Source organism: Anolis carolinensis, unplaced genomic scaffold (genome assembly GCF_035594765.1).
Source record: "Anolis carolinensis isolate JA03-04 unplaced genomic scaffold, rAnoCar3.1.pri scaffold_12, whole genome shotgun sequence".
In the NCBI taxonomy this organism is placed as follows: domain Eukaryota; kingdom Metazoa; phylum Chordata; class Lepidosauria; order Squamata; family Dactyloidae; genus Anolis; species Anolis carolinensis.
Window position 1 is genome coordinate 17,916,346 of NW_026943823.1, and position 23,495 is coordinate 17,939,840.

Consider the following 23,495-nt stretch of genomic DNA (forward strand, 5'->3'; position numbering starts at 1 on the left):
GAGGTCCTGATAGCGGCTGAGTTTTTCCTGTTGTTTTTCGTCAATGCAACTGTCACCTGGGATGGCAACATCAATGATCCAAACGTTTTTTTTCCCCACAACTGTGATGTCTGGTATGTTGTGTTCCAGAACTTTGTCAGTCTGGATTCGGAAGTCCCACAGTATCTTTGCGTGCTCATTTTCCAATACTTTTGCAGGTTTGTGATCCCACCAGTTCTTTGCTGCTGGGAGATGGTACTTGAGGCATAAGTTCCAATGAATCATTTGGGCCACATAGTTGTGCCTCTGTTTGTAGTCAGTCTGTGCGATTTTCTTACAGCAGCTGAGGATATGATCAATGGTTTCGTCAGCTTCCTTGCACAGTCTGCATTTTGGGTCATCAGCTGATTTTTCGATCTTGGCCTGAATTGCCTTTGTTCTGATGGTTTGCTCCATCATCATCATCATTATTATTATTATTATTATTATTATTATTATTATTATTATTATTATTATTATTATTATTATGGCATCCAAATTATAAGCACTGCCCTGATCCCAACATTCACAAAAATAAATATTCAATATTATGGACACAACTCAGGGAAGTTGCTCCTGCCCATCTCACTTTCTCCGACTGGACAAGGTTTCCGCCTGGTCTATAGGGTTTGCCTTCACGATCGGTTTGTCAGCAACGCTGTCTTCAGGTTCCGAAGCGGAGCGCTGCTGCCTCTGCTGGGAATGGCCACATAATTTGCTGACCTGTAAATGGAAACAGACAAGAAGAATAGAACTTCCAAAAATACATGTAATAATAAATAGAGTAAAATAATAAATGCAATAATAATAATAATAAGATCAGAGTGAAATAAGAAATGTATTAATAATCATAATAAAAATAGAGTAAAATAAATGTAATAGTAGCAACAATAATAGAGAAAAATAATAAATGTACCATATATTCTCGAGTATAAGCTAACCCAAATATAAGCCAACCAGGACCCTCACCTGAGTATAAGCCGAGGGGGGCTTTTTCAGTCCTAAAAAAAGGGCTGAAAAACTAGGCTTATACTCGAGTATATACAGTACAGTAGAGTCTCACTTATCCAACATTCTGGATTATCCAACGCATTTTGTTGTCAATGTTTTCAATACATCGTGATATTTTGGTATTAAATTCGTAAATACAGTAATTACTACATAGCATTACTACGTATTGAACTACCTTTTCTGTCAAATTTGTTGTCTAACATGATGTTTTGCTGCTTAATTTGTAAAATCATAACCTATTTTGATGTTTAATAGGCTTCTCCTTAATCTCTCCTTATTATCCAACATATTCGCTTATCCAACGTTCTGCCGGCCCGTTTATGTTGGATAAGTGTGACTCTACTGTAATTGAAATTGCATCCAGAAGCTGTCTATTGAGCATCCAAAGTGCAATCTGTTATTAATTCCTAACAATGGTTTAAACAGTTGAGGATGATGGAATCATAGAGTCGGAAGGGACCCCCAAAGGCTATCTAGTCCATCCCATTCTTCCAGGCAGGAAGACACCATCAAAGCCCTCGTGACAGATGGCCATCCAGCCTCTGCGCAAAGGCCTCCAGAGAAGGAGACATGCATTCTTCCTTTTGACATTGCAATAAACAAAATCCACAGTTGATTTATTACCCCACTGACTTGGATCCCACCAGGTTTTACGGCCTGGAATCGCTCCCTCGCTCAGGACATTCATTGTCTTTCCATTGTTCACTATGGAAGATGCAATCTCTCCATGATTAAAGGAGAAGCCTCCAACATCCTATTATCTCCCCCGCAGAGAAAACAAATTGCCAATTGCTCGGCAAGGCTCCCTCCCGGCTTGTCTGTCCTAAAAAATACGATCCTAAAGGAAACCACGCATCAAATCCCCTTTGCTTTGGAACAAAACGTTGTGTAAAATATGGATATCAAAACATATTTCTATGAAATACATACTATATATACTCGAAGATAAGTTTTTCAGCCCTTATTTATGAGCTGAAAAAGCCTCCCGCAGCTTATAATCAGGTCAAGGTCGGCAATATGTGATCTATTTCTCTCTTCTCCTCCCTTATCAGTGTGTTTACTTTTGCAAAGCCTCCCTCTGCTCTTAATCAAGGGAATGTTTTGAAAAGAGAAAGACACTCTAGCAAGTCAGGAAGAAGAAAAATATATATTCATTAATCTTATGAAAGCTTTTTCCCCTGAAATATTTGTTAAACTCTCCTATAGGCATTAACCCCTTGCAAGCTTTTGCAATCTCTATGTACCTTTATATGTGCATCTATCTATATACTGTATATACTCGAGTATAAGCCTAGTTTTTCAGCTCTTTTTTTAAGACTGAAAAAGCCCCCCTCAGCTTCTACTCGGGTGAGGGTCCTGGTTGGCTTATATTTGGGTCAGCTTATACTCGAGAATATATGGTACATTTATTATTTTTCTCTATTATTATTGGTATTATTACATTTAATTATTTCACTCTTTTATTATTACATTTATTATTGTACTCTATTTTTGTTGCTACTATTACATTTATTTTACTCTATTTTTATTATTATTATTAATACATTTACTATTTCACTCTGATATTATTATTATTATTATTGCATTTATTATTTTACTCTCTTTATTATTACTTTTATTATTTTCCTGTATTTATTATTATTATTACATGTATTATTTCATGCTATTATTATTAAAAGGATACATAAGCACATTTAGATTGAAGAAGATGAGAATAATGATGTGATCAGAGTTGGACAGTTTTATCTTAAATTTGAGCTTTATGTAAATATTCAAAAACATTTAACCTACTGATGCCTCAATTAATGTAATTTTATTGGTATTTATTTTTATTTCTGAAATTTCCCACCCTCGGCTTATACTGGAGTGAATGTTTTCCCAGTTTTTTTGTGGTAAAATTAGGTGCCTCGGCTTATATTCGGGTCGGCTTATACTCGAGTATATACGTTACATTAATTTTATATATGAATTATTCCCTCATATGTTTGCAGGTCTTTGCAAATCCTTTATACATATAGATCCATGTACCTGTGTATCTGTAGCCATACATATACATTATTTTTATATATGAATTTACTCTCATATGTTTGCAAGTCTGGTGCCCAGGGCCTCTTCCACACTGCGTATAAAATACAGATTATCTGATTTGAACTGGATTATATGGCAGTGTAGACTCAAGGCCCTTCCACACAGCTATATTAACCATTTATAATCTTATTTTATCTGCTTAGAACTGGATTATCTTGAGTCCACACTGCCATATAATCCAATTCAGTGTGCATTTTATACAGCTCTGTAGAAGGAGCTTCATATAATCCAGTTCTAAGCAGATAATATAAGATTATAAATATAGAGTCTCACTTATCCAACATAAACATCCCGGCAGAACGTTGGATAAGCGAATAATGTTGGATAATAAGAAGGGATTAAGAAAAAGCTAGTTATTACTATTATTAGTATTACTAGCTGTGCCCGGCCACGCGTTGCTGTGGCGAAATATGGTGGTATATATTACAGTAGAATCTCACGTATCCAACATTCGCTTATCCAATGTTCTGGATTATCCAACGCAATCTGCCTTTTAGTAGTAAATGATATTTTGGTGGTAAATTTGTAATACAGTAATTACTACCTAGTATTACTGTGCATGGAACTACTTTTTCTGTCAAATTTGTTGTATAACATGATGTTTTGGTACTTAATTTGTATAATGATTACCTAATTGGATGTTTAATCGTCTTTTCCTGAATCCCTTCTTATTATCCAACATATTCACTTATCCAATGTTCTGCTGGCCTGTTTATGTTGGATAAGTGAGACTGTACTGTATATTTATAATCTTATATTATCTGCTTAGAACTGGATTATATGAGGCCCCTTCTACACAGTTGTATAAAATGCACACTGAAGTGGATTATATGGCAGTGTGGACTCAAGATAATCCAGTTCTAAGCAGATAATATAAGATTATAAATGGGTTATATAGCTGTGTGGAAGGGCCTTGAGTCTACATTGCCATATAATCCAGTTAAAATCAATCTGTATTTTATAGGCAGTGTGGAAGAAGCCTAAGTGAGGCCTAACTCTGCCTGTCCCCTGGGCTGAGTGGGTTGCTAGGAGACCAAGTGGACAGAACTTAGCCTTCTAACTGGCAGCAATTGGATAAAAACAATTATTCCTCTCCCTCTAATTAGGACTGTATTTTTCTTTTCTTTTTGTTGTATGAACGTAGAGGCATGGATGAGGGGTTGTGCTGCCAAGTTTAGTGTTTCTGGGATGTGTAGTTTTGTTGTTTTGTCCTAGGCCGAAATTTCATTACCCTTTTATATATATATATAGATTGCTATTACATTATCATCATCTAATTTTTCTCTCTTGATCGAAACCCACACCAGCTATTGTTATATCTATATATATACAAGAGTGATGGCATCACGGCGACGCACAAAACAACAAAACTACAGGCCCCTCAACCTCGAAATTTAACAACACAACCCATCATCCACGGCTCTAGGTTGATACAACAAAAAGAAAAGAAAAATAAAGTCCTAATTAGAGGGAGAGGAATAATTGCTTTTATCCAATTGCTGCCAGTTAGAAGGCTAAGCTCCTCCAACTTTGTCTCCTAGCAACCCAATAAAAAATAATTAAAAACACTAAAAAAATAATTAAAAACACTAAAAAAATAATACAATAAAATACTATAACAGAAAATAACTAAAATAATATAATAAAATATAATAAAAAGATAACTTACAATAAAATTTATTTAAAAAATACAAATAACGTCAAATAAAAATTACACAGTTTTTAACCAATACCACCACCACTTTGCCACAGCAACGCGTGGCCGGGCACAGCTAGTTATTACTATTTTGCTTTGTTTTCCCTCTAGAATAAGCCGTGGTTTGCCTTCTCCAACTTGTTAGCTGCAATCCCAAATAAGTGCCATTCCCCCCATTTAAAGTTACCATAAGGTGACCTCGGGAGTCTATTATCTTTATTCTCCGTTTAATTAAATTCTTCTTTGCTTTTTTTTTTTTAAAAAAACAAGGAATGGGATGTGTTTAAAACATACATTGAAATGATGGGGTACAGAACATAAACTTTTTAATAGTAGTAGCCAGGCCCATTTAACATTTCTACAGGTGTAATAAAAATGCTAATATATGTTAATGTTTAGTCTGTGGTTAATGTTTTGTCTTCTTAATTTCCCCAGGGTTTTTATGGCCAGATTTAAATCTGCCAGGAGACTCAATGGATTGTATTGCTTTCCCAGGGGCACCTTCTTCTCCCCAACGAATACTGATTAAGGAAAGAGAATAAACATTGCATGGCCTCCATATATACTTAATTCTCCTTGTACGCGTCTAACCATTGCCTAGATTTTGTCTTAAAGGAGTGATACCTTCTTCCTAACTTGACAGAAATAACAGGAACGCTCATTCCGACTCCCTTGTTTTGCAGACTGTAAAAGAAGCTCCATGTCTTAGTTCTAGAAGACTGCAACTCCCAGCATCCACAACCAGAATGGACATTACAATTTCCAGCATCCCCAATCCGCATGGAAACTACAACTCCCAGCATCCACAGCCAGCATGGAGATTACAACTTCCATCACCGCCAATCAATATGGGGACTACAACTCCCATCACCTCCAATCATCATTGAGACTGCAATTCCCAGTATCCTCAATCCAGTATGGAGACTGCAGCTCCCAGCATTCCCACTCAGACTGGAGACTACAACTCCCACAATCCCCAACTAGCATACACTACAACTTCCAGCATCCACCACCAGCATGGAGACCACAAATCCCATCATCCCCAGTCAGCAGGGAGAGTACAATTCTCAGTATCCTCACCCAATATGGAGATTACAAGTTTCATAATCCCCAAATAGCATAGACTACAACTCCCAGCATCCACCACCAGCATGGAGACCACAAATACCATCATCCCCAGTCAGCAGTGAGACTACAATTCCCAGTATCCTCACCCAATATGGAGACTACAAGTCCCATAATCCCCAAATAGCATAGACTATAACTCCCAGCATCCACCACCAGCATGGAGACCACAAATCCCATCATCCCGTCAGCAGTGAGACTGCAATTTCCAGTATCCTCACCCAATATGGAGACTACAAGTCCCATAATTCCCAACTAGCATAGACTACAACTCCCGGCATTCTCAACCAGCATGGAGAATACAACTCCCATCACCCCCAACTAGCATAGACTACAACACCCATCATCCACAACCAGCATGGAGACTGCAAAACTCCCATCATTCCCAATCAGCACTTAGTACAATTGCCAGTATCCTCATCCAGTATGGAGACTGCAACACCCAGCACCCCCTGTCAGCCTGGAGACTACAACTTCCATAATCCCCAAATAGCATCCTCAACCATCCTCAACAAATCCCATCATCCCCAGTCAGCAGTGAGACTACAATTCACAGTATTCTCATCCAATATGGAGACTGTAAGTCCCATAATCCCCAAATAGCATAGACTACAACTCCCGGCATCCTCATCCAGTATGGAGACTGCAACACCCAGCACCCCCAGTCAGCCTGGAGACTACAACTTCCATAATCCCCAACTAGCATAGACCAAAAATCCCAGCATCCTCAACCAGCATGAACACAACCTAGAATCACCAACTATTATGGAGCCAAGTTTTGAAATTAAAATGATCATAGAGACTACAACTCCCAGAATCCCCAACCGATGAGAAATCAAGTCTACTAACATATAGGACATTGAAACTTACATTCTATGGAGTGTAGCTTGACACCACTTTAATTGCATGACTCAGTGCTGTGGAAAATTGGGAGTTGCAGTTGTACAAGGTCTTTGTCCTCTTCAATAAAAGCAATAAAAGGCTGATGCCTCCCCAAACTACAACTCCCATGATTCCATAGCATTCAAGTGGTGTCCTCGAAATGCAAGAAAACCAGACCAAAAAAAAACAAACCCTATACAATACTTTCAGTCTAAATCCTCCAAGCCACGGAGTGCCGTCAATAATTCAAGAGTCGTCAATAATTCATGTGCCAAGGCACCCAAACACACAAATGCTGGGAATAACACCGTTTCTGTCGCACTTGTCGCCTGGAAAACATGCCAGGAACACGGGCAAAACGGCAAAGCCACAAAGCGTTACAGATGTCCACGCCGGCCCAGCCGAGCGGCACCAATGCAGAGTGAGACATCCGAGAAGACAACACACGTATCGACACAGACACAGCGATCGAGTGGCTGGGTTGCTTAATTTTGTTGTCAAAGGAAGGAAGTCTCCGAAAGCTGGGCAAAAAGTCTTTAATTGCACATGTCTACACTCGTCTTTATAAAACAGGTGGAGAATCAAAAAGGGAACAGTTGTTTTAGATCTGGAAAGATCTTGATCTTGATCTTAAGTAGTCAACCAGAGACAGTCCCAGTTATGGGTGGATTGCAGGTCCTATCGTCCATTGTTTCATATCTGGAATTCCTTTGTTTTTCTGAATGTTGCTCTTTATTTACTGTCCTGATTTTAGAGTTGTTAAATACAGTAGAGTCTCACTTATCCAACATAAACGGCAGAACGTTGGATAAGCAAATATGTTGGATAATAAGGAGGGAATAAGGAAAAGCCTATTAAACATCTAATTACAGTTTTTTCTTCTTTTTTTGTCTCCACTTCTACGATTATTCCTTCTCTTCTCTATCGACATATAGTTCCACCACTTTCAATGTATTATACCTCATTATAAAATAAAAAATCATTCACAAACAAATAGGCAGTAAAATAGTTCATAAAAGGGAAAAGTTCAGTTACAAAATATAGTTCCAAAACATGGCTGTAATCATCAAATCCATAGAAGCATAGGCATGAAACAAGGTCCTTTCAAAGGAATCTATAGAATCTATGATTCTATGAAGCCAAAGTCCCAGCAACTAGAATATATCCAGGCTACAAAGTAACACACAAACGCAGACTTGATACAGGAAAGCAGACTTGGTTCTTGACTCTAGCTAAGAAGTTGCTTTTGACAAAGATCTCTCTTTCAGCAAACTGTTTTAATAGCATAACATAAAGGCATTTCTTTGCCCTTTTACCTCCCTCTTATTTGCTATTCTACGCAACCCCTGAAATTCCAGCCGATTAGAAATTCCAGCGATCGAGCTCAGTGGCCTCATTATCAAGGCTACTGAGCTCGTTAGTGTTATCAGAGCTACTCTCCCCTTCTGCTTCTTGCACCTGAAAACCATCATCAGAAACAACCTCATTTCTTCCCATGGGAAAAACTCCCTTCTCGTCATTTCCCACTCTGCACCTGAATCCCATAATTCCCATCAGAGTCATCTTGAAATTCATCCTGAATCTGAATCCCATCATTATGCACTTGCATCCCAGAATCCTCATCAGACTCACACAAAGGCAAAGGCTGAGTCACAACACTCCACTTGCTTAGTTTCCAACAGACCTCACAACCTGATGCAGGCGAAACATCAGGAGAGAATGTCAGAGTATTTTGCAGTGCAGCAGTAGTTGGATGGAGTCAGTGGAATGCAGAACGAAGAGACACCCAGAGACGTTAGTAAAACTATATACAAGTTTTACTATAAGCAGTAATAAACAAGACAAACAGACTTGCAGACAATAGATGAACACAGGACTTGACTCTCACTCTAGGAAGACAGAACTCAACTCAACTGACGCAATCAGCAATGCACAAACACTTGTGTCTGGATACTCCCTAGTTCCAGCCACACATCAAGGACATCACAGCTTCTTAGTAATTAACTCTTTCCAGACTATAGTACACTCTGGATGATGCAATCAGTATGCAATACAGACAAGACACAAATTGCATTTAAACACTATCAATACACAAATCCCACATTAACAGAATACTTCTGGAACATGGCCATAGAGCCTGGAAAACTATCGTCCACCCACCAAAAGTCTGAACTCTGCTTAAAAGGTTTGAGGACCCCTGCTCTCGGTCAAGGGACCTCATAGTCCCACTCTCTCCTGAAATCACTCTCGTCTCAGAGTGAGATTTACTGAATCCAAAACACTGGGGGAATATCGTCAGAGGAGGATGAAACCAAGCCCACCCAATCTGGAAGCCTGGAAAGCCTTTCTAATGTGGTTTTCTGCAATTAGCCGCTCCCCCCGCCCGGCATGATTGACTCTCATCTTTGGGGAGATGAGCAATAGTCTCGGAAACGGCGCATTAACTTGTCCACCGATGACTTTAATAAGGCGCTTTTCAAATTACTGTTCATAAAACCGGAGCGGGGAGAAGGAGGTGAAGAAGGCGGGGAAGGGAGGCCACATCCGCTCTCCTTAATTAGGCCTCTCTCCTTCCCTTCTTCTCAATTAGCAACTTAATAGCAAGTGTACATATTTATGTAACGCAACCCCGTTTAATTATTATCAGCCACTGGAAGGTAATCACAATCGGAGGACGCCATAACAGAAAGAAGCTGGTGACATCCGCCACTTGTTTAGATTTGCAACTCAATGAATTTGGGAACAGAAAGGACTTATTTATTTATTTACAGTATTTATATTCCGCCTTTCTCACCCCGAAGGGGACTCAGGGAGGATTACAATGAACACATATATGGCAAACATTCAATGCCAACAGACAAACAACATACAGTAGACAGACTCAGAGGCATTTTTAACATTTTTCCAGCTTTACGATTCCGGCCACAGGGGGAGCTGTTACAGCCGTCCAGTAGTGGCTGTACTTCCTCATTCCTTTCCTCGTGTTTTGCTGGCAGTTTTATGGTGTTGTAAATTAGTTAAATTAGCCTCCCGCATAAAGCGTACCTAAATTTCCCTAATTGACAGATGCAACTGTCTTTCGGGGCTGCATAGGTCAACAGCAAGCCAGGGCTATGAATGGTCGGGGGCTTAACCTGACCTGGGCTTCGAACTCATGACCTCTCGGTCAGTAGTGATTTATTGCAGCTGGTTACTAGCCAGCTGCACCACAGCCCGGCCCCTTCTGTAACCTTTGTGGACCATGTCAGTCGGGCTCTCAATCCACTCTGGGTTTTTTAAGGAGCTTTCCATGGTTCTGAAGACTACTCTTTTTTACAGTAGAGTCTCACTTATCCAAGTTAATGGGCCGGCAGAACCTTGAATAAGCGAATATCTTGGATAATAAGGAGGGATTAAGGAAAAGCCTATTAATCATCAAATTAGGTTATGATTTTACAAATTGAGCACCAAAACTTCATGTTATACAACAAATTTGACAGAAAAAGTAGTTCAATACGCATTAATGTTATGTTGTAATTACTGTATTTACAAATTTAGCACCAAAATATCATGATATCTTGAAAACATTGACTACAAAAATGGCTTGGATAATCCAGAGGCTTGGATAAGCGAGGTTTGGATAAGTGAGACTCTACTGTATCTGGTCTTAGCTCTTTGGAGATATCCTTCGCCCTTTTCGTCATTTTGTTGATATGGGATCACCGGCAAAAAATGAAAACGCATAAATATAGATGAAACCTGGATTGAAAACACTCCATGTAAAAGGAATCTAGGAGTCTTAGTAGACCATAAGCGGAAGATGAGCCAAAAGAGTGCTGTGGCTGCGGAAGAAGCCAATGCGGTGCTAGGCTGCATCAATAGAAGTTTAGATTTGAGAGAAGTCATCATACTAGAGGATGGTATCATAAGGAAGCGTGGATGGCTCTTTGGAGACACCCAAAGGCCTTCTCTAGATACCGTATATACTCAAGTATAAGCCGACCCGAATATAAGCCGAGGCACTTAATTTTACCACAAAACAACTGGGAAAATATTGACTCCAAGATAAGCTGAGAGTAGTAAATTTCAGAAATAAAAATAGATATCAATAAAATTACAGTAATTGAGGCATCAGTAGGTTCAATGTTTTTGAATATTTACATAAAGCTCTAATTTAAGATAAGACTGTCCAACTCTGATCAAATCATTATTCTCATCTTCTTCAATGTAAATGTGCTTATGTGTACTTTTAAAAACAATAGTGTGAAATAATACATAACGCCAACTTTGTGTGGGTTTTTAAACATATTTTTCAAATTCAAAGACCCAGTCCTTTGAATTTGAACACACCCATTTTAGAATGTATTTTAGAATGTTTTTATGAATGTTGACGTAAGTTATAATTTTTAAATTGATTTATAGTGTACTGTATGATTTTTATATGTGTGCTTATTGTAAGCTGCCCTGAGTCCCCTCCGCAGGGAGCTGGACAGGGGGAGTGTGACCCTGTTGGTTCTCCTGGATATCTCAGCGGCTTTCGATACCATCGACCATGGTATCCTTCTGGGACGACTCTCTGGGATGGGACTGGGTGGCACGGTTCTGCAGTGGCTCCGGTCCTTCCTGGAGGGCCGTTCCCAGATGGTGAAGCTGGAGGACACCTGCTCGGACCCCTGGCCTTTGACCTGTGGGGTTCTGCAGGGGTCTATCTTATCCCCCATGCTATTTAACATCTACATGAAACTGCTGGGAGAGGTCATCCGGAGTTTTGGAGGGTGTTGCCATCTCTACGCGGATGACACGCAAATCCACTACTCGTTCCCATCTGACTCCAAGGAAGCCCCTCGGATTCTGAACCAGTGCCTGGCCGCTGTGGCGGACTGGATGAGGAGGAACAAGCTGAGGATCAATCCTGACAAGACAGAGGCCCTCCTGGTCAGTCGTGCGGCAGATCGGGGTATTGGGTGGCAACCTGTGCTGGACGGGGTTGCACTCCCCCTGAAATCACAGGTCCGCAGTTTGGGGGTCCTCCTGGACTAAGCGCTGACGCTTGAAGCACAGGTGTCGGCGGTGGCCGGGAGGGCCTTTGCACAACTCAAACTTGTGCGCCAACTGCGACCATACCTCGTGAAGTCTGACTTGACCACGGTGGTCCGTGCCTTAGTTACCTCTAGACTGGACTACTGTAATGCGCTCTACGTGGGGCTTCCCTTGAAGACGGCCTGGAAATTACAATTGGTCCAATGCTCGGCTGCCAGATTAATAACAGGGGCAAATTACAGGGAGAGATCCACTCCCTTGTTTAAGGAGCTCCACTGGCTGCCGTTCATCTTCCGGTCCCAATTCAAGGTGCAGACCATCATTTATAAAGCCCTAAACGGTTTGGGACCCACCTACCTCCGTGACCGTATCTCCCTCCATAAACCTGCCCGATCTTTACAATCATCCGGGGAGGCCCTTTTATCACCACTGTCTATATCCCAGGCCCGCCTTGTGAATACAAGGGAGAGGGCCTTTTCTGCTGTGGCCCCCCGACTATGGAACTCACTGCCAACTAAAATCAGGCAAGCTCCCACTTTGTTAGCTTTTAGGAAAGACCTGAAAACATGGCTCTTCCGCTGTGCTTTTGGTGAGTAACTTCTGTTATATATTTCTGTGTTACTCCCCCCCCCCCGAACGTCTATCCTCTAAACTGCCCCACTCTCATATGTCCCTGTCCACATTGGAGTACCCCTCTGTCCCTCTCACTCCGGGTTTTATCTTTGTGTTCATGCGGCCTGCTCTTGTTTGACTGTTTCTTGATTTCTTGATGTGATGTTTATTATTATGTATTGTATTACTTTTAATTATGTTATGATATGCTGTTTTATATTTTATTATATTGTATTGCTTTGGGCATGGCCCCATGTTAGCCGCCCCGAGTCCCCGCTGGGGAGATGGTGGCGGGGTATAAATAAAGTTTTATTATTATTATTATTATTATTATTATTATTATTATTATTATTATTATTAAGGGCGGGATATAAATATTGTAATAAATAAATACAGTAGAGTCTCACTTATCCAAGCTAAACGGGCCAGCAGAAGCTTGGATAAGCGAGTATCTTGGATTACAAGGAGGGATTAAGGAAAAGCCTATTAAACATCAAATTAGGTTATGATTTTACAAATTTAGCACCAAAACTTCATGTTATACAACAAATTTGACAGAAAAGGTAGTTCAATATGCAGTAATGTTATGTTGTAATTACTGTATTTACGAATTTAGCACCAAAATATCATGATGTATTGAAAACATTGACTACAAAAATGGCTTGGATTATCCAGAGGCTTGGATAAGTGAGGCTTGGATTAGTGAGACTCTACTGTAAATAATATTATAGCTGTTTTCTCAACTTGCTTCTGACACGATAAATAAAAATAAGAAGACCATAAGCAGAACATGAGCCAAGAGTGTGATGTGGTGGCTAAAGGAGCCAATGCGATTGAAATTTAGATTTCAGAGAAGTCATAATACTAGAAGATGGTATCATAAGGAACTGCGGATGGCACCGGTGATGCCCCAAGGGCCTTCTCGAGATACTTAAAACTTATTATCTCAGGCAGAACTTAACCCATCTTTTCATTCTCCTATTCAACTACAATTCCCATCATCCCGCTGACCACAACTAGGGACCATGGGGAAGAAGTGAGTTGCAGTTGCACCCATCTGGGGACTGGCTCAGCAAAGGCTTGCCATAAAAGTAATTACCATTGCTTCTATCCTCTTTCTTTTTCCGCTCAGATGGAAACATAACCATGCATACAAATGTGTGAGCCTCCCCATTGCCATGAATGACAATTGTAGAATTGACTGAGCACATTAAGGACAAAACCCATAACCTAAGATGACAGCCCAGGAAGTCAAATAAAACGTTAAAAGGTATGTGCATTCATAGCTCTCCAAAGAGCGTGGAAGAAGGTGCTTTATAAGACTGCAATGCCCAGAATTCTGGGATTATGGGAGTTGTAGTGGGGAACAAATACTTTTCTGGGCTCTGACTTGTAACATAGAACCGAACTGAATAGCTCAACCCAACGCCACCAGTGAGAAAGAAACTGGGTGCATCTACACTGTAGAATGAATGCAGGTTGACACCGCTTTAAGCTCATTGGATCCTGGGATTTGTAGTTAGCAAATAAGTCTTATAAAGAGGATATGAAACTATAACTGCCTCAATTCCATCGCATTGTGGCTAGCAAAGAAAGATGATTTCAGATCCTATAGTATGGATGTGTAATGAAGTACAAATTTTGGTTTACAGATGTTATGTTTAATTGTGTGTTTATGTTTTAAAAGGGTAAGTATTGCAGTTATTGCATCTCAGCACTCAGAGGCTGGTTGCCATGGAGAAGTAGGCGGAGCCAAGTGCCATTTAGTTGAAGAAGTGCAGAGTTTAAAAAAGAGGGTCAGTCTGTGCTCTGATGAGGCACAGGGAAGATTGATTCTCAGTTGATGGGATCAAGGAGACTCAATTGTTCATTTTGAGTCGGTTTTAAATAAGTTTGGTGACTTATTTAATGTAGTCTGTGTCCTGGAAAGGCATAGAGAATCTGTAATAGTATATCACAGGGGTGACTGTGGTTTGAAGTCACTGGATAATCCAAGTTTCAGACTTTGGGAACCAATCCCAGCTGGACTCACAGAGATCCATTGAAGTAACAGTTAGAAAGGAGCAGAGGAATAGGTTTTAACTACAGTAGAGTCTCACTAATCCAAGCTAAACGGGCCGGCAGAAGCTTGGATAAGCGAATATCTTGGATAATAAAGACTGATCAAGAAAAAGCCTATTAAACATCAAATTAGGTTATGATTTTACAAATTAAGCACCAAAACTTCATGTTATACAACAAATTTGACAGAAAAAGTAGTTCAATACGCAGTAATGTTATGTTGTAATTACTGTATTTACGAATTTAGCACCAAAATATCATGATATATTGGAAACATTGACTACAAAAATGGCTTGGATTATCCAGAGGCTTGGATAAGCGAGGCTTGGATTAGTGAGACTCTACTGTACTTTAAGCAAAAGAAGTGATAGAGAGTTTGATTCATCTCATTCTAGTATTGTAACTGTTAATAAGAATACCTCTAAGTGAGAAACAACATTGTAACCACTAACTTCTGTGCCTGAATAAACTTGTTATTGTTCTTCCAACATCTAAGCTTCTGTCGCATATATTCTAAACCAAGTTATGCTACCATCTAAAGCAGGGGTCCTCAAACTTTTAAAGCAGAGGGCCGGTCCACAAATCTTCAGACTGTGGAGGGGCCGAATTATCATTTGAAAAAAAAAAAAACGAACAAATTCCTGTGCACACTGCATATGTCTTATTTGTAGTGCAAAACAACAACAACAGTGAAAGAACAATACAATATTTAAAAAATGAAACAATTGTAACCAACATAAACCTATCAGGATTTCAATGGGAAGTGTGGGCCTGCTTCTGGCCAATGAGATAGTCAAGTTAAATAGGATTGTTGTTGTTGTCTGTCTTCAAGTCATTTCAGACTTTGGGCGAGTCTAAGTCTAAAATTATTTATTTATTCATTTACTACATTTATTTATTACATTTATATCCCGCCCTTCTCACCACGAAGGGGACTCAGAGCAACTGTATGTACATACAATATATTATTAGCATAACACAATATTAGCATTATATATTACTATATTGAACTATACCACTATACTGTAATATTATATGTAATATATAACATATAATTAATATTATTATATGGTATTATTATTAGTATTATATTGTATAGGTAAAGGTAAAGGTTTCCCCTGACATTAAGTCCAGTCGTGTCCGACTCTGAGGGTTGTTGCTAATCACCATTTCTAAGCCGAAGAGCCGGCATTGTCCATAGACACCTTGAAGGTCATGTGGCCGGCATAACTGCATGGCGCGCTGTTACCTTCCCGCCGGAGCAGTACCTATTGATCTACTCACATTGGCATGTTTTCGAACTGCTCGGTTGGCAGAAGCTGGAGCTAACAGTGGGCGCTCACTCCACTCCCGGGATTTGAACCTGGGACCTTTTGGTCTGCAAGTTCAGCAGCTCAGTGCTTTAACACTCTTCGCCACCGGGGCTCCTATTATCTATATATATAAAAGAGTGATGGCATCAGGGCAGCGGACAAAACAACAAAAACTACAGGCCCCCCAACTTCGAAATTTGACCACACAACCCATCATCCACGGCTCTAGGTTGATACAACAAAAAGAAAAGAAAAATAAAGTCCTAATTAGAGGGAGAGGAATAATTGTTTTTATCCAATTGCTGCCAGTTAGAAGTCTAAGCTCCGTCCACTTGGTCTCCTAGCAACCCACTCAGCCCAGAGGACAGGCACAGTTAGGCTTCACTTAGGCCACTTTCACAGATTATCTAAAGCCCCAGCTTCTGCCAACCCAGAAGTTCGAAAACATGCAAATGAGAGTAGATGAATAGGTAAGAAGGTAACAGAGCTCCATGCAGTCATCCCGGCCACATGACCTTGGAGATGTCTATGGACAATGCCGACTCTTCGGCTTAGAAATGGAGATGAGCCCCAACCCCCAGAGTTAGACCTTTACCCTGTACCTTAACTCCACCAATACCTCAATACTTTATTTCCCATACCACCATACTTCGCCACAGCAATGCGTGGCCGGGCACAGCTAGTATTGTATAAAATTATAATATTATTATCAATATTATATGTATATACAATATATTATATTATTAAAACTGATATTAAAATATTATATTATAAAACTGAGGGCGGGGGCCAGGTAAATGACCTTGGAGGGCCGCATCCGGCCCCCGGGCCTTAGTTTGGGGACCCCTGATCTAAAGTGAAGAAGAAGAAAGGGAAAAAAAACACAGGAAAAGGTCTCCTCCCTGAGTCTTTGGTGGTTGCATCGTTCCAAATTGGTGGCAGTCGTGATTCGTTCTTTACAAATTTGGGGCAGCGGGTGGGATAGGAAGATTCCCCCTGCCTAAAAGAACCTCAGTCGTTCACAGCCCTTTACAGGATGCATCCCAGTTATGATAGAAATCCTCGCTCCCGATCCAGACACTTTGAATTCACTTGTGCTGCAAGAAATAAATGGAAATGCAGCAAATGCTTTCACGGAGAATCTCCTCTGGTTATCCATCTGGATCTTTGTTTACCTTTAATGTACCAGGAAATTGTTCATGAGTGATTAAGCCCCAAACAGGAGAAGCCCTTGGCTTAAAAGCACTTGTCCTTCTCCGCCTCTCACCTGCCGGATGATGCCATGAACAATTAGCGAGAAAACACGCTTCACTGGGCTTTATGGCTTGGCTTTGTTTCAACCTCCACAACCCCTACATTAGTGGGTTATTCAGAAAGTCAGAGTCCTTCAAATAAATGCCGGAAGTGTAATGAAGAAATAGGCACCTTCATTCACCAATGGTGGAAATGTAAAAGAATCAAAGAATACTGGAATAGAATACATAAAGTGACACAAAAAATAATACAGTAGAGTCTCACTTATCCAAGCTAAACGGGCCGGCAGAAGCTTGGATAAGCAAATATCTTGGATAATAAGGAGAGATTAAGAAAAAGCCTATTAAACATCAAATTAGGTTATGATTTTACAAATTAAGCACCAAAACTTCATGTTATACAACAAATTTGACAGAAAAAGCAGTTCAGTACGCAGTAATGCTACGTAGTAATTACTGTATTTACGAATTTAGCACCAAAATATCACGATACAGTAGAGTCTCACTTATCCAGCACTCGCTTATCCAACGTTCTGGATTATCCAACACATTTTTGTAGTCAATGTTTTCAATACATCGTGATATTTTGGTGCTAAATTCGTAAATACAGTAATTACTACATAGCATTACTGCATATTGAACTACTTTTTCTGTCAAATTTGTTGTTAAACATATTTTAGTGCTTAATTTGTAAAATCATAACTTAATTGGATGTGTAATAGGCTTTTCCTTAATCCCTCCTTATTATCCAACATATTCGCTTATCCAACGTTCTGCTGGCCCATTTATGTTGGATAAGTGAGACTCTACTGTATATTGAAAACATTGACTACAAAAATGGCTTGGATTATCCAGAGGCTTGGATAAGCGAGGCTTGGATAAGTGAGACTCTACTGTACGAAGAAACTTTCCTCTTTTACCCGAAACATACCTGTTGGATATATCCAACGCAAATTTGAGTAAAAACCAAGATAGAATACTTTTTCTAATAGGGACCGCAACAAGACTTGTCTTAGCCACAGTCTGGAAACAAAAAAAAGTACCCACCATAGAAGATTGGATCCTGAAGTTATTTGACATACCGTATATACTCAAATATAAGCCGACCCGAATATAAGCCGAGGCATCTAATTTTACCACAAAAAAAACCTGGGAAATCATTGACTCAAGTATAAGCCGAGGGTGGGAAATTTCAGAAATAAAAATAGATACCAAAATATTACATTAATTGAGGCATCAGTAGGTTAAATGTTTTTGAATATTTACATCAAGCTCTAATTTAAGATAAGACTCTCCAACTCTGATTAAATCATTATTCTCATCTTCTTCAATGTAAATGTGCTTATGTATCCTTTTAATAATAATAGAGTAAAATAATACATGTAATAATAATAATAAATACAGGAAAATAAGACATGTAATAATAAATAGAGTCGAATAATAAATGTAATAATAATAATAAGATCAGAGTGAAATAATAAATGTAATACAGTAGAGTCTCACTTATCCAAGCTAAACGGGCCAGCAGAAGCTTGGATATGCGAATACCTTGGATAATAAGGAGGGATTAAGGAAAAGCCTATTAAACACCAAATTAAGTTATGTTTTTACAAATTTAGCACCAAAACTTCATGTTATACAACAAATTTGACAGAAAAAGTAGTTGAATACGCAGTAATGTTATGTTGTAATTACTGTATTTACGAATTTAACACCAAAATATCACGATGTATTGAAAACATTGACTACAAAAATGGCTTGGATAATCCAGAAACTTGGATAAGCGAGGCTTGGATAAGTGAGACTCTACTGTAATAATAATAATAATAATAATAAAGTTAAAAAAATGTAATAGTAGCAACAATAATAGAGAAAAATAATAAATGTAACAATACCAATAATAATAGAGAAAAATAATAAATGTACCATATTTTCTCGAGTATAAGCTGACCCAAATATAAGCCAACCAGGATCCTCACCCAAGTATAAGCCGAGGAGAGCGTTTTTAGTCCTAAAGAAAGGGCTGAAAAACTAGGCTTATACTCGGGTATATACAGTACAGTAGAGTCTCACTTATCAAACACTCGCTTATCCAACATTCTGGATTATCCAACGCATTTTTGTAGTCAATGTTTTCAATACATCGTGATATTTTGGTGCTAAATTCGTAAGTACAGTAATTACTACATAGCATTACTGCGTATTGAACTACTTTTTCTGTCAAATTTGTTGTATAACATGATGTTTTGGTGCTTAATTTGTAAAATCGTAACCTAATTTGATGTGTAATAGGCTTTTCCTTAATCCCTGCTTATTATCCAACATATTCACTTATCCAACATTCTGCCGGCCCGTTTATGTTGGATAAATGAGACTCTACTGTACTTAGAGATTGCAAAAGCTTGCAAAGGGTTAATGCCTATATATCTGTAGGAGAGTTTAGCAAATATTTCAGGGGAAAATGCTTTCATAAGATTAATGAATATATATTTTTCTTCTTCCTGACTTGCAAGGTTGTCTCTCTTTTCAAAACATTCCCTTGATTAAGAGCGAGGGAGGCTTTGCAAAAGTAAACACACTGATAAGGGAGGAGAAGAGAGAAATAGGTCACATATTGCAAGCAATAGCAAAAGTAGACACACTGATAAGGGAGGAGAAGAGAGAAATGGATCACATATTGCAAGCAAAAGCAAAAGAAAACATACTGATAAGGGAGGAGAAGAGAGAAATGGATCACATATTGCAAGCAATAGCAAAAGAAAAAACACTGATAAGGGAGGAGAAGAGAGAAATAGATCACATATTGCAAGCAATAGCAAAAGAAAACACACTGATAAGGGAGAAGAGAGAAATGGATCACATATTGCAAGCAATAGCAAAAGAAAACACACTGATAAGGGAGGAGAAGAGAGAAATGGATCACATATTGCAAGCAATAGCAAAAGAAAACACACTGATAAGGGAGGAGAAGAGGGAAATAGATCACATATTGCAAGCAATAGCCTGCAGACTCCGTTACCAGCCTTGACTTTGACCTGATTATAAGCCGGGGGAGGCTTTTTCAGCTCATGAATAAGGGCTGAAAAACTCGGCTTATCTTCGAGAATATACGGTATTATTATTATGATTATTATTAGAACAAAAACTTTCAAAATAAGGAGAGCACAATTAAACTGGAAATAACATTTGCAAACCAGGAACAAAAAGTGTTTTCGATTTTTGATACATAGTGTAACAAGAGCGACCATGATCACAATCAATAACCAATAATCACTCCTGTTATCTCTGAGAGGACGTACCGCGGCTGCCATCTTCCCCGCATTCTTCTGCATGTGAGTGATGGCGTCCCGGATGGAGGAGAAGAGGTGGAGGAGGACATGCTCCACGTCGTAGGTGCCGCGCATGCTTTTGGTCAGGCCTTCCAAGGCGTGGAGATACTCCCTCCAGTGCCCGTCCACTTCGGCCACACTGGCCAGGCAGCCCCGCAAGACCAGGCCACAGAACCCGGCGCATGGCTTGGCCGTCAGGAGGTCCTGGCAGTGCGGGCAGTACCACATCTTCAAAAGCGCCCGGCCGCAGTCTTTGCTGAGCCGCAAGTGGTCAGTGGTGTTGACCACTTCGATGCCGAGGTTGAGGGCCTGGAGGAAGACCCGGGTCACCCGGAGGGAGCGGGACACACGGGTCATCATGGCTTTGGGGACGTCGCCAAAGGCTTCCACGTCTCGACGGGCTAAGCGCAGGCACTCCGCCATTTCGGCCGACGGTTCGGGGAGGCCCGGGTTGACCAAGCGGGAGTAGACCAAGGGGAACAAGCCGTCAAAGAACTCATTGACCATGTCGTTGACGCTGAGGTCCGAGCCCAGGATATAGAGCGAGATGTCGGTGAATAAATCCCCCACAAAAGGGGACGCATACGTAGCGATGCCACGGTAGTAGTTCCTGAACATGAGGTTGGTGAAGTTCCGTGCATGACGGACGACGACCTCAAAGGCTTCTGGAAAAGAAAAAGGAAAAGTCAGTAAACTCCAAAGCCCATCTGCACACTGTTTGAGGCCCCAACTAGACTCCATAGAATGCAATTTCACAATGCAGTTTAACTGCATTATATGAATCTACATCTTCTATATATATAAAAGAGTGATGGCATCAGGGCAGCGGATAAAACAACAAAACTACAGGCCACCCCAACCTCGAAATTTGACAACACAACCCATCATTCACGGCTCTAGGTTGATACAACAAAAAGAAAAGAAAAATAAAGTCCTAATTACAGGGAGAGGAATAATAGTTTTTATCCAATTGCTGTCAGTTTGAAGGCTAAGCTCCACCCACTTGGTCTCCTAGCAACCTACTCAGCCAGGCACAGTTAGGCCTCACTTAGGCCTCTTCCACAGATTATCAGATTTTAACCTGATTATACGGCAGTGTAGACTCAAGGCCCTTCCATACAGCTATATAACCCATTTATAATCTTATATTATCTGCTTTGAACTCGATTATCTTGACTCCACACTGCCATATAATCCACTTCAGTGTGCATACTAAACATAAAGACAACCATACAACAGACATTCAATACCACCACTACCTCAACAATTTCTCACCAACACCACCAGACAACGTCACAGCAACGCGTGGCCGGGCACAGCTAGTCTATATATATAAAAGGGTAATGAAATTACTGTATTTACAAATTTACCACCAAAATATCACAATGAATTTAAAACAGTGTTAAAGTGCTGAACTGCTGAACTTGTGGACCGAAAGGTCGCAGGTTTGAATTGGGGGAGCGGAGAGAGCCCCCACTGTTAGCCCCAGCTTCTGCCAACCCAGAAGTTCGAAAACATGCAAACGTGAGTACATCAATAGGTACTGCTCCGGCGGGAAAGTAACGGCGCTCCATGCAGTCATGCCACTTCACCTTGGAGGAGTCTACGGACAACGCCAGCTCTTCGGCTTACAAATAGAGATAAGCACCAACTCCCAGAGTCAGACACGACTAGACTTAATGTCTGGGGAAAACCTTTACCCTTTATCTTAACTACCAACAATTCCTCAATACTTTATTTCCCAGACCACCAGACTTCGCCACAGCAACGCGTGGCCGGGCACAGCTAGTTGCCATATAACACTATGTAACAATGTTCTGTTCCTGGTTTGAAAGTGTTATTTCCTGTTTAATTGCGCAGTCCTTACTTTGAAAGGAGTTGTTCTACTCCAGAAACTTCGTTTTTATGGCTGCCACAAACTATGTTGAATTGGCTGGAACTCTATGAGATATTTATTGAAAAACTATAACAAAAGGTGCTGTGGTTTAATAAACTTCTCCCATGTTTTTATGATACAACCCATTAGGAAATGACATTTACAACCCAGTAATACAAATGGTGTTACTATGGGCCCTTATACACTTCCATATAATCCAGAATATCAAGGCAGATAATCTGGATTTTATACAGCTCTGTAGAAGGGGCTGTAGTGTAGTGCAATTCAATGCAATTAAACTGCATTATGAAATTACATTACATGGAAGTGTAGCCGGGGCCTGAAACTGCTTTATATAGTCAGTGTGGACGCGTATAATCCTCAACCTCCGAGGATGCCTGCTATACATTTGGGTGAAACGTCAGGAGAGAATGCTTCTGAAACATGGCCATACAGCCTGGAAAACACACAACAACCCTATGATTCCGGCCATGAAAGCCTTTGACAACACATTCAACAAAGGTCTCATTCGCGCCACACATTTATAGCACTTGGTACCATCTTTTTCCCCATTAATGTTTACTGTATTTTAACAACAAATTACAAACGAAAAGTGCAAATGCAGGCACACAAATAAGAAGCAAAAGAAAAGAATGTGATGCAAATATAACCCCATATTATCAACGACAACCAATAACTTTCCCAACTAGGACAACGCAAAGTTTCAAGCACCCAAGGCTCAATAAACCTTGGGTAGGTTATTTCTCTCTCTCTCTTTAACTGCAGACTATATTACGGCAATAGGAATCTATGCCATGATTGCGTCTTTTAAATCTTCCTAAAGTGACTCCGTTTGCCTGCAGAAGCCCCGAGGTAAAGCCGGGTGTAACGCAATTCCCGTTGGCTTAGAGCGTGAGTACAGGTGGGCCAACTGAAACATTAATGCCTCATATATATATATATATATATATATATATATATATAGGTAATGAAATTTCGGCCTAGGACAAAACAACAAAACTACACATCCCAGAAACACTAAACTTGGCAGCACAACCCCTCATGCATGCCTCTACGTTCATACAACAAAAAGAAAAGAAAAATGAAGTCCTAATTAGAGGGAGAGGAATCATTGTTTTTATCCAATTGCTGCCAGTGAGAAGGCTAAGCTCCGCCCACTTGGTCTCCTAGCAACCCACTCAGCCCAGGGGA

At 40.0% G+C, this 23,495-nt stretch overlaps 1 protein-coding gene across 1 annotated transcript in view; it reads right to left on the minus strand.

The window, feature by feature from the left end:
• gpc3 (glypican 3) overlaps nt 1–23,495 on the minus strand; it is a 170,931-nt gene that overhangs the window by 48,095 nt on the left and 99,341 nt on the right. Inside the window, exons 3-4 of the mRNA XM_062964120.1 lie at nt 20,378–21,072; nt 608–741 (exon numbers count right to left, since the gene is read on the minus strand). Coding sequence (XP_062820190.1) covers nt 608–741; nt 20,378–21,072 — 829 coding nt within the window. The remainder of the gene's footprint in view (nt 1–607; nt 742–20,377; nt 21,073–23,495) is intronic.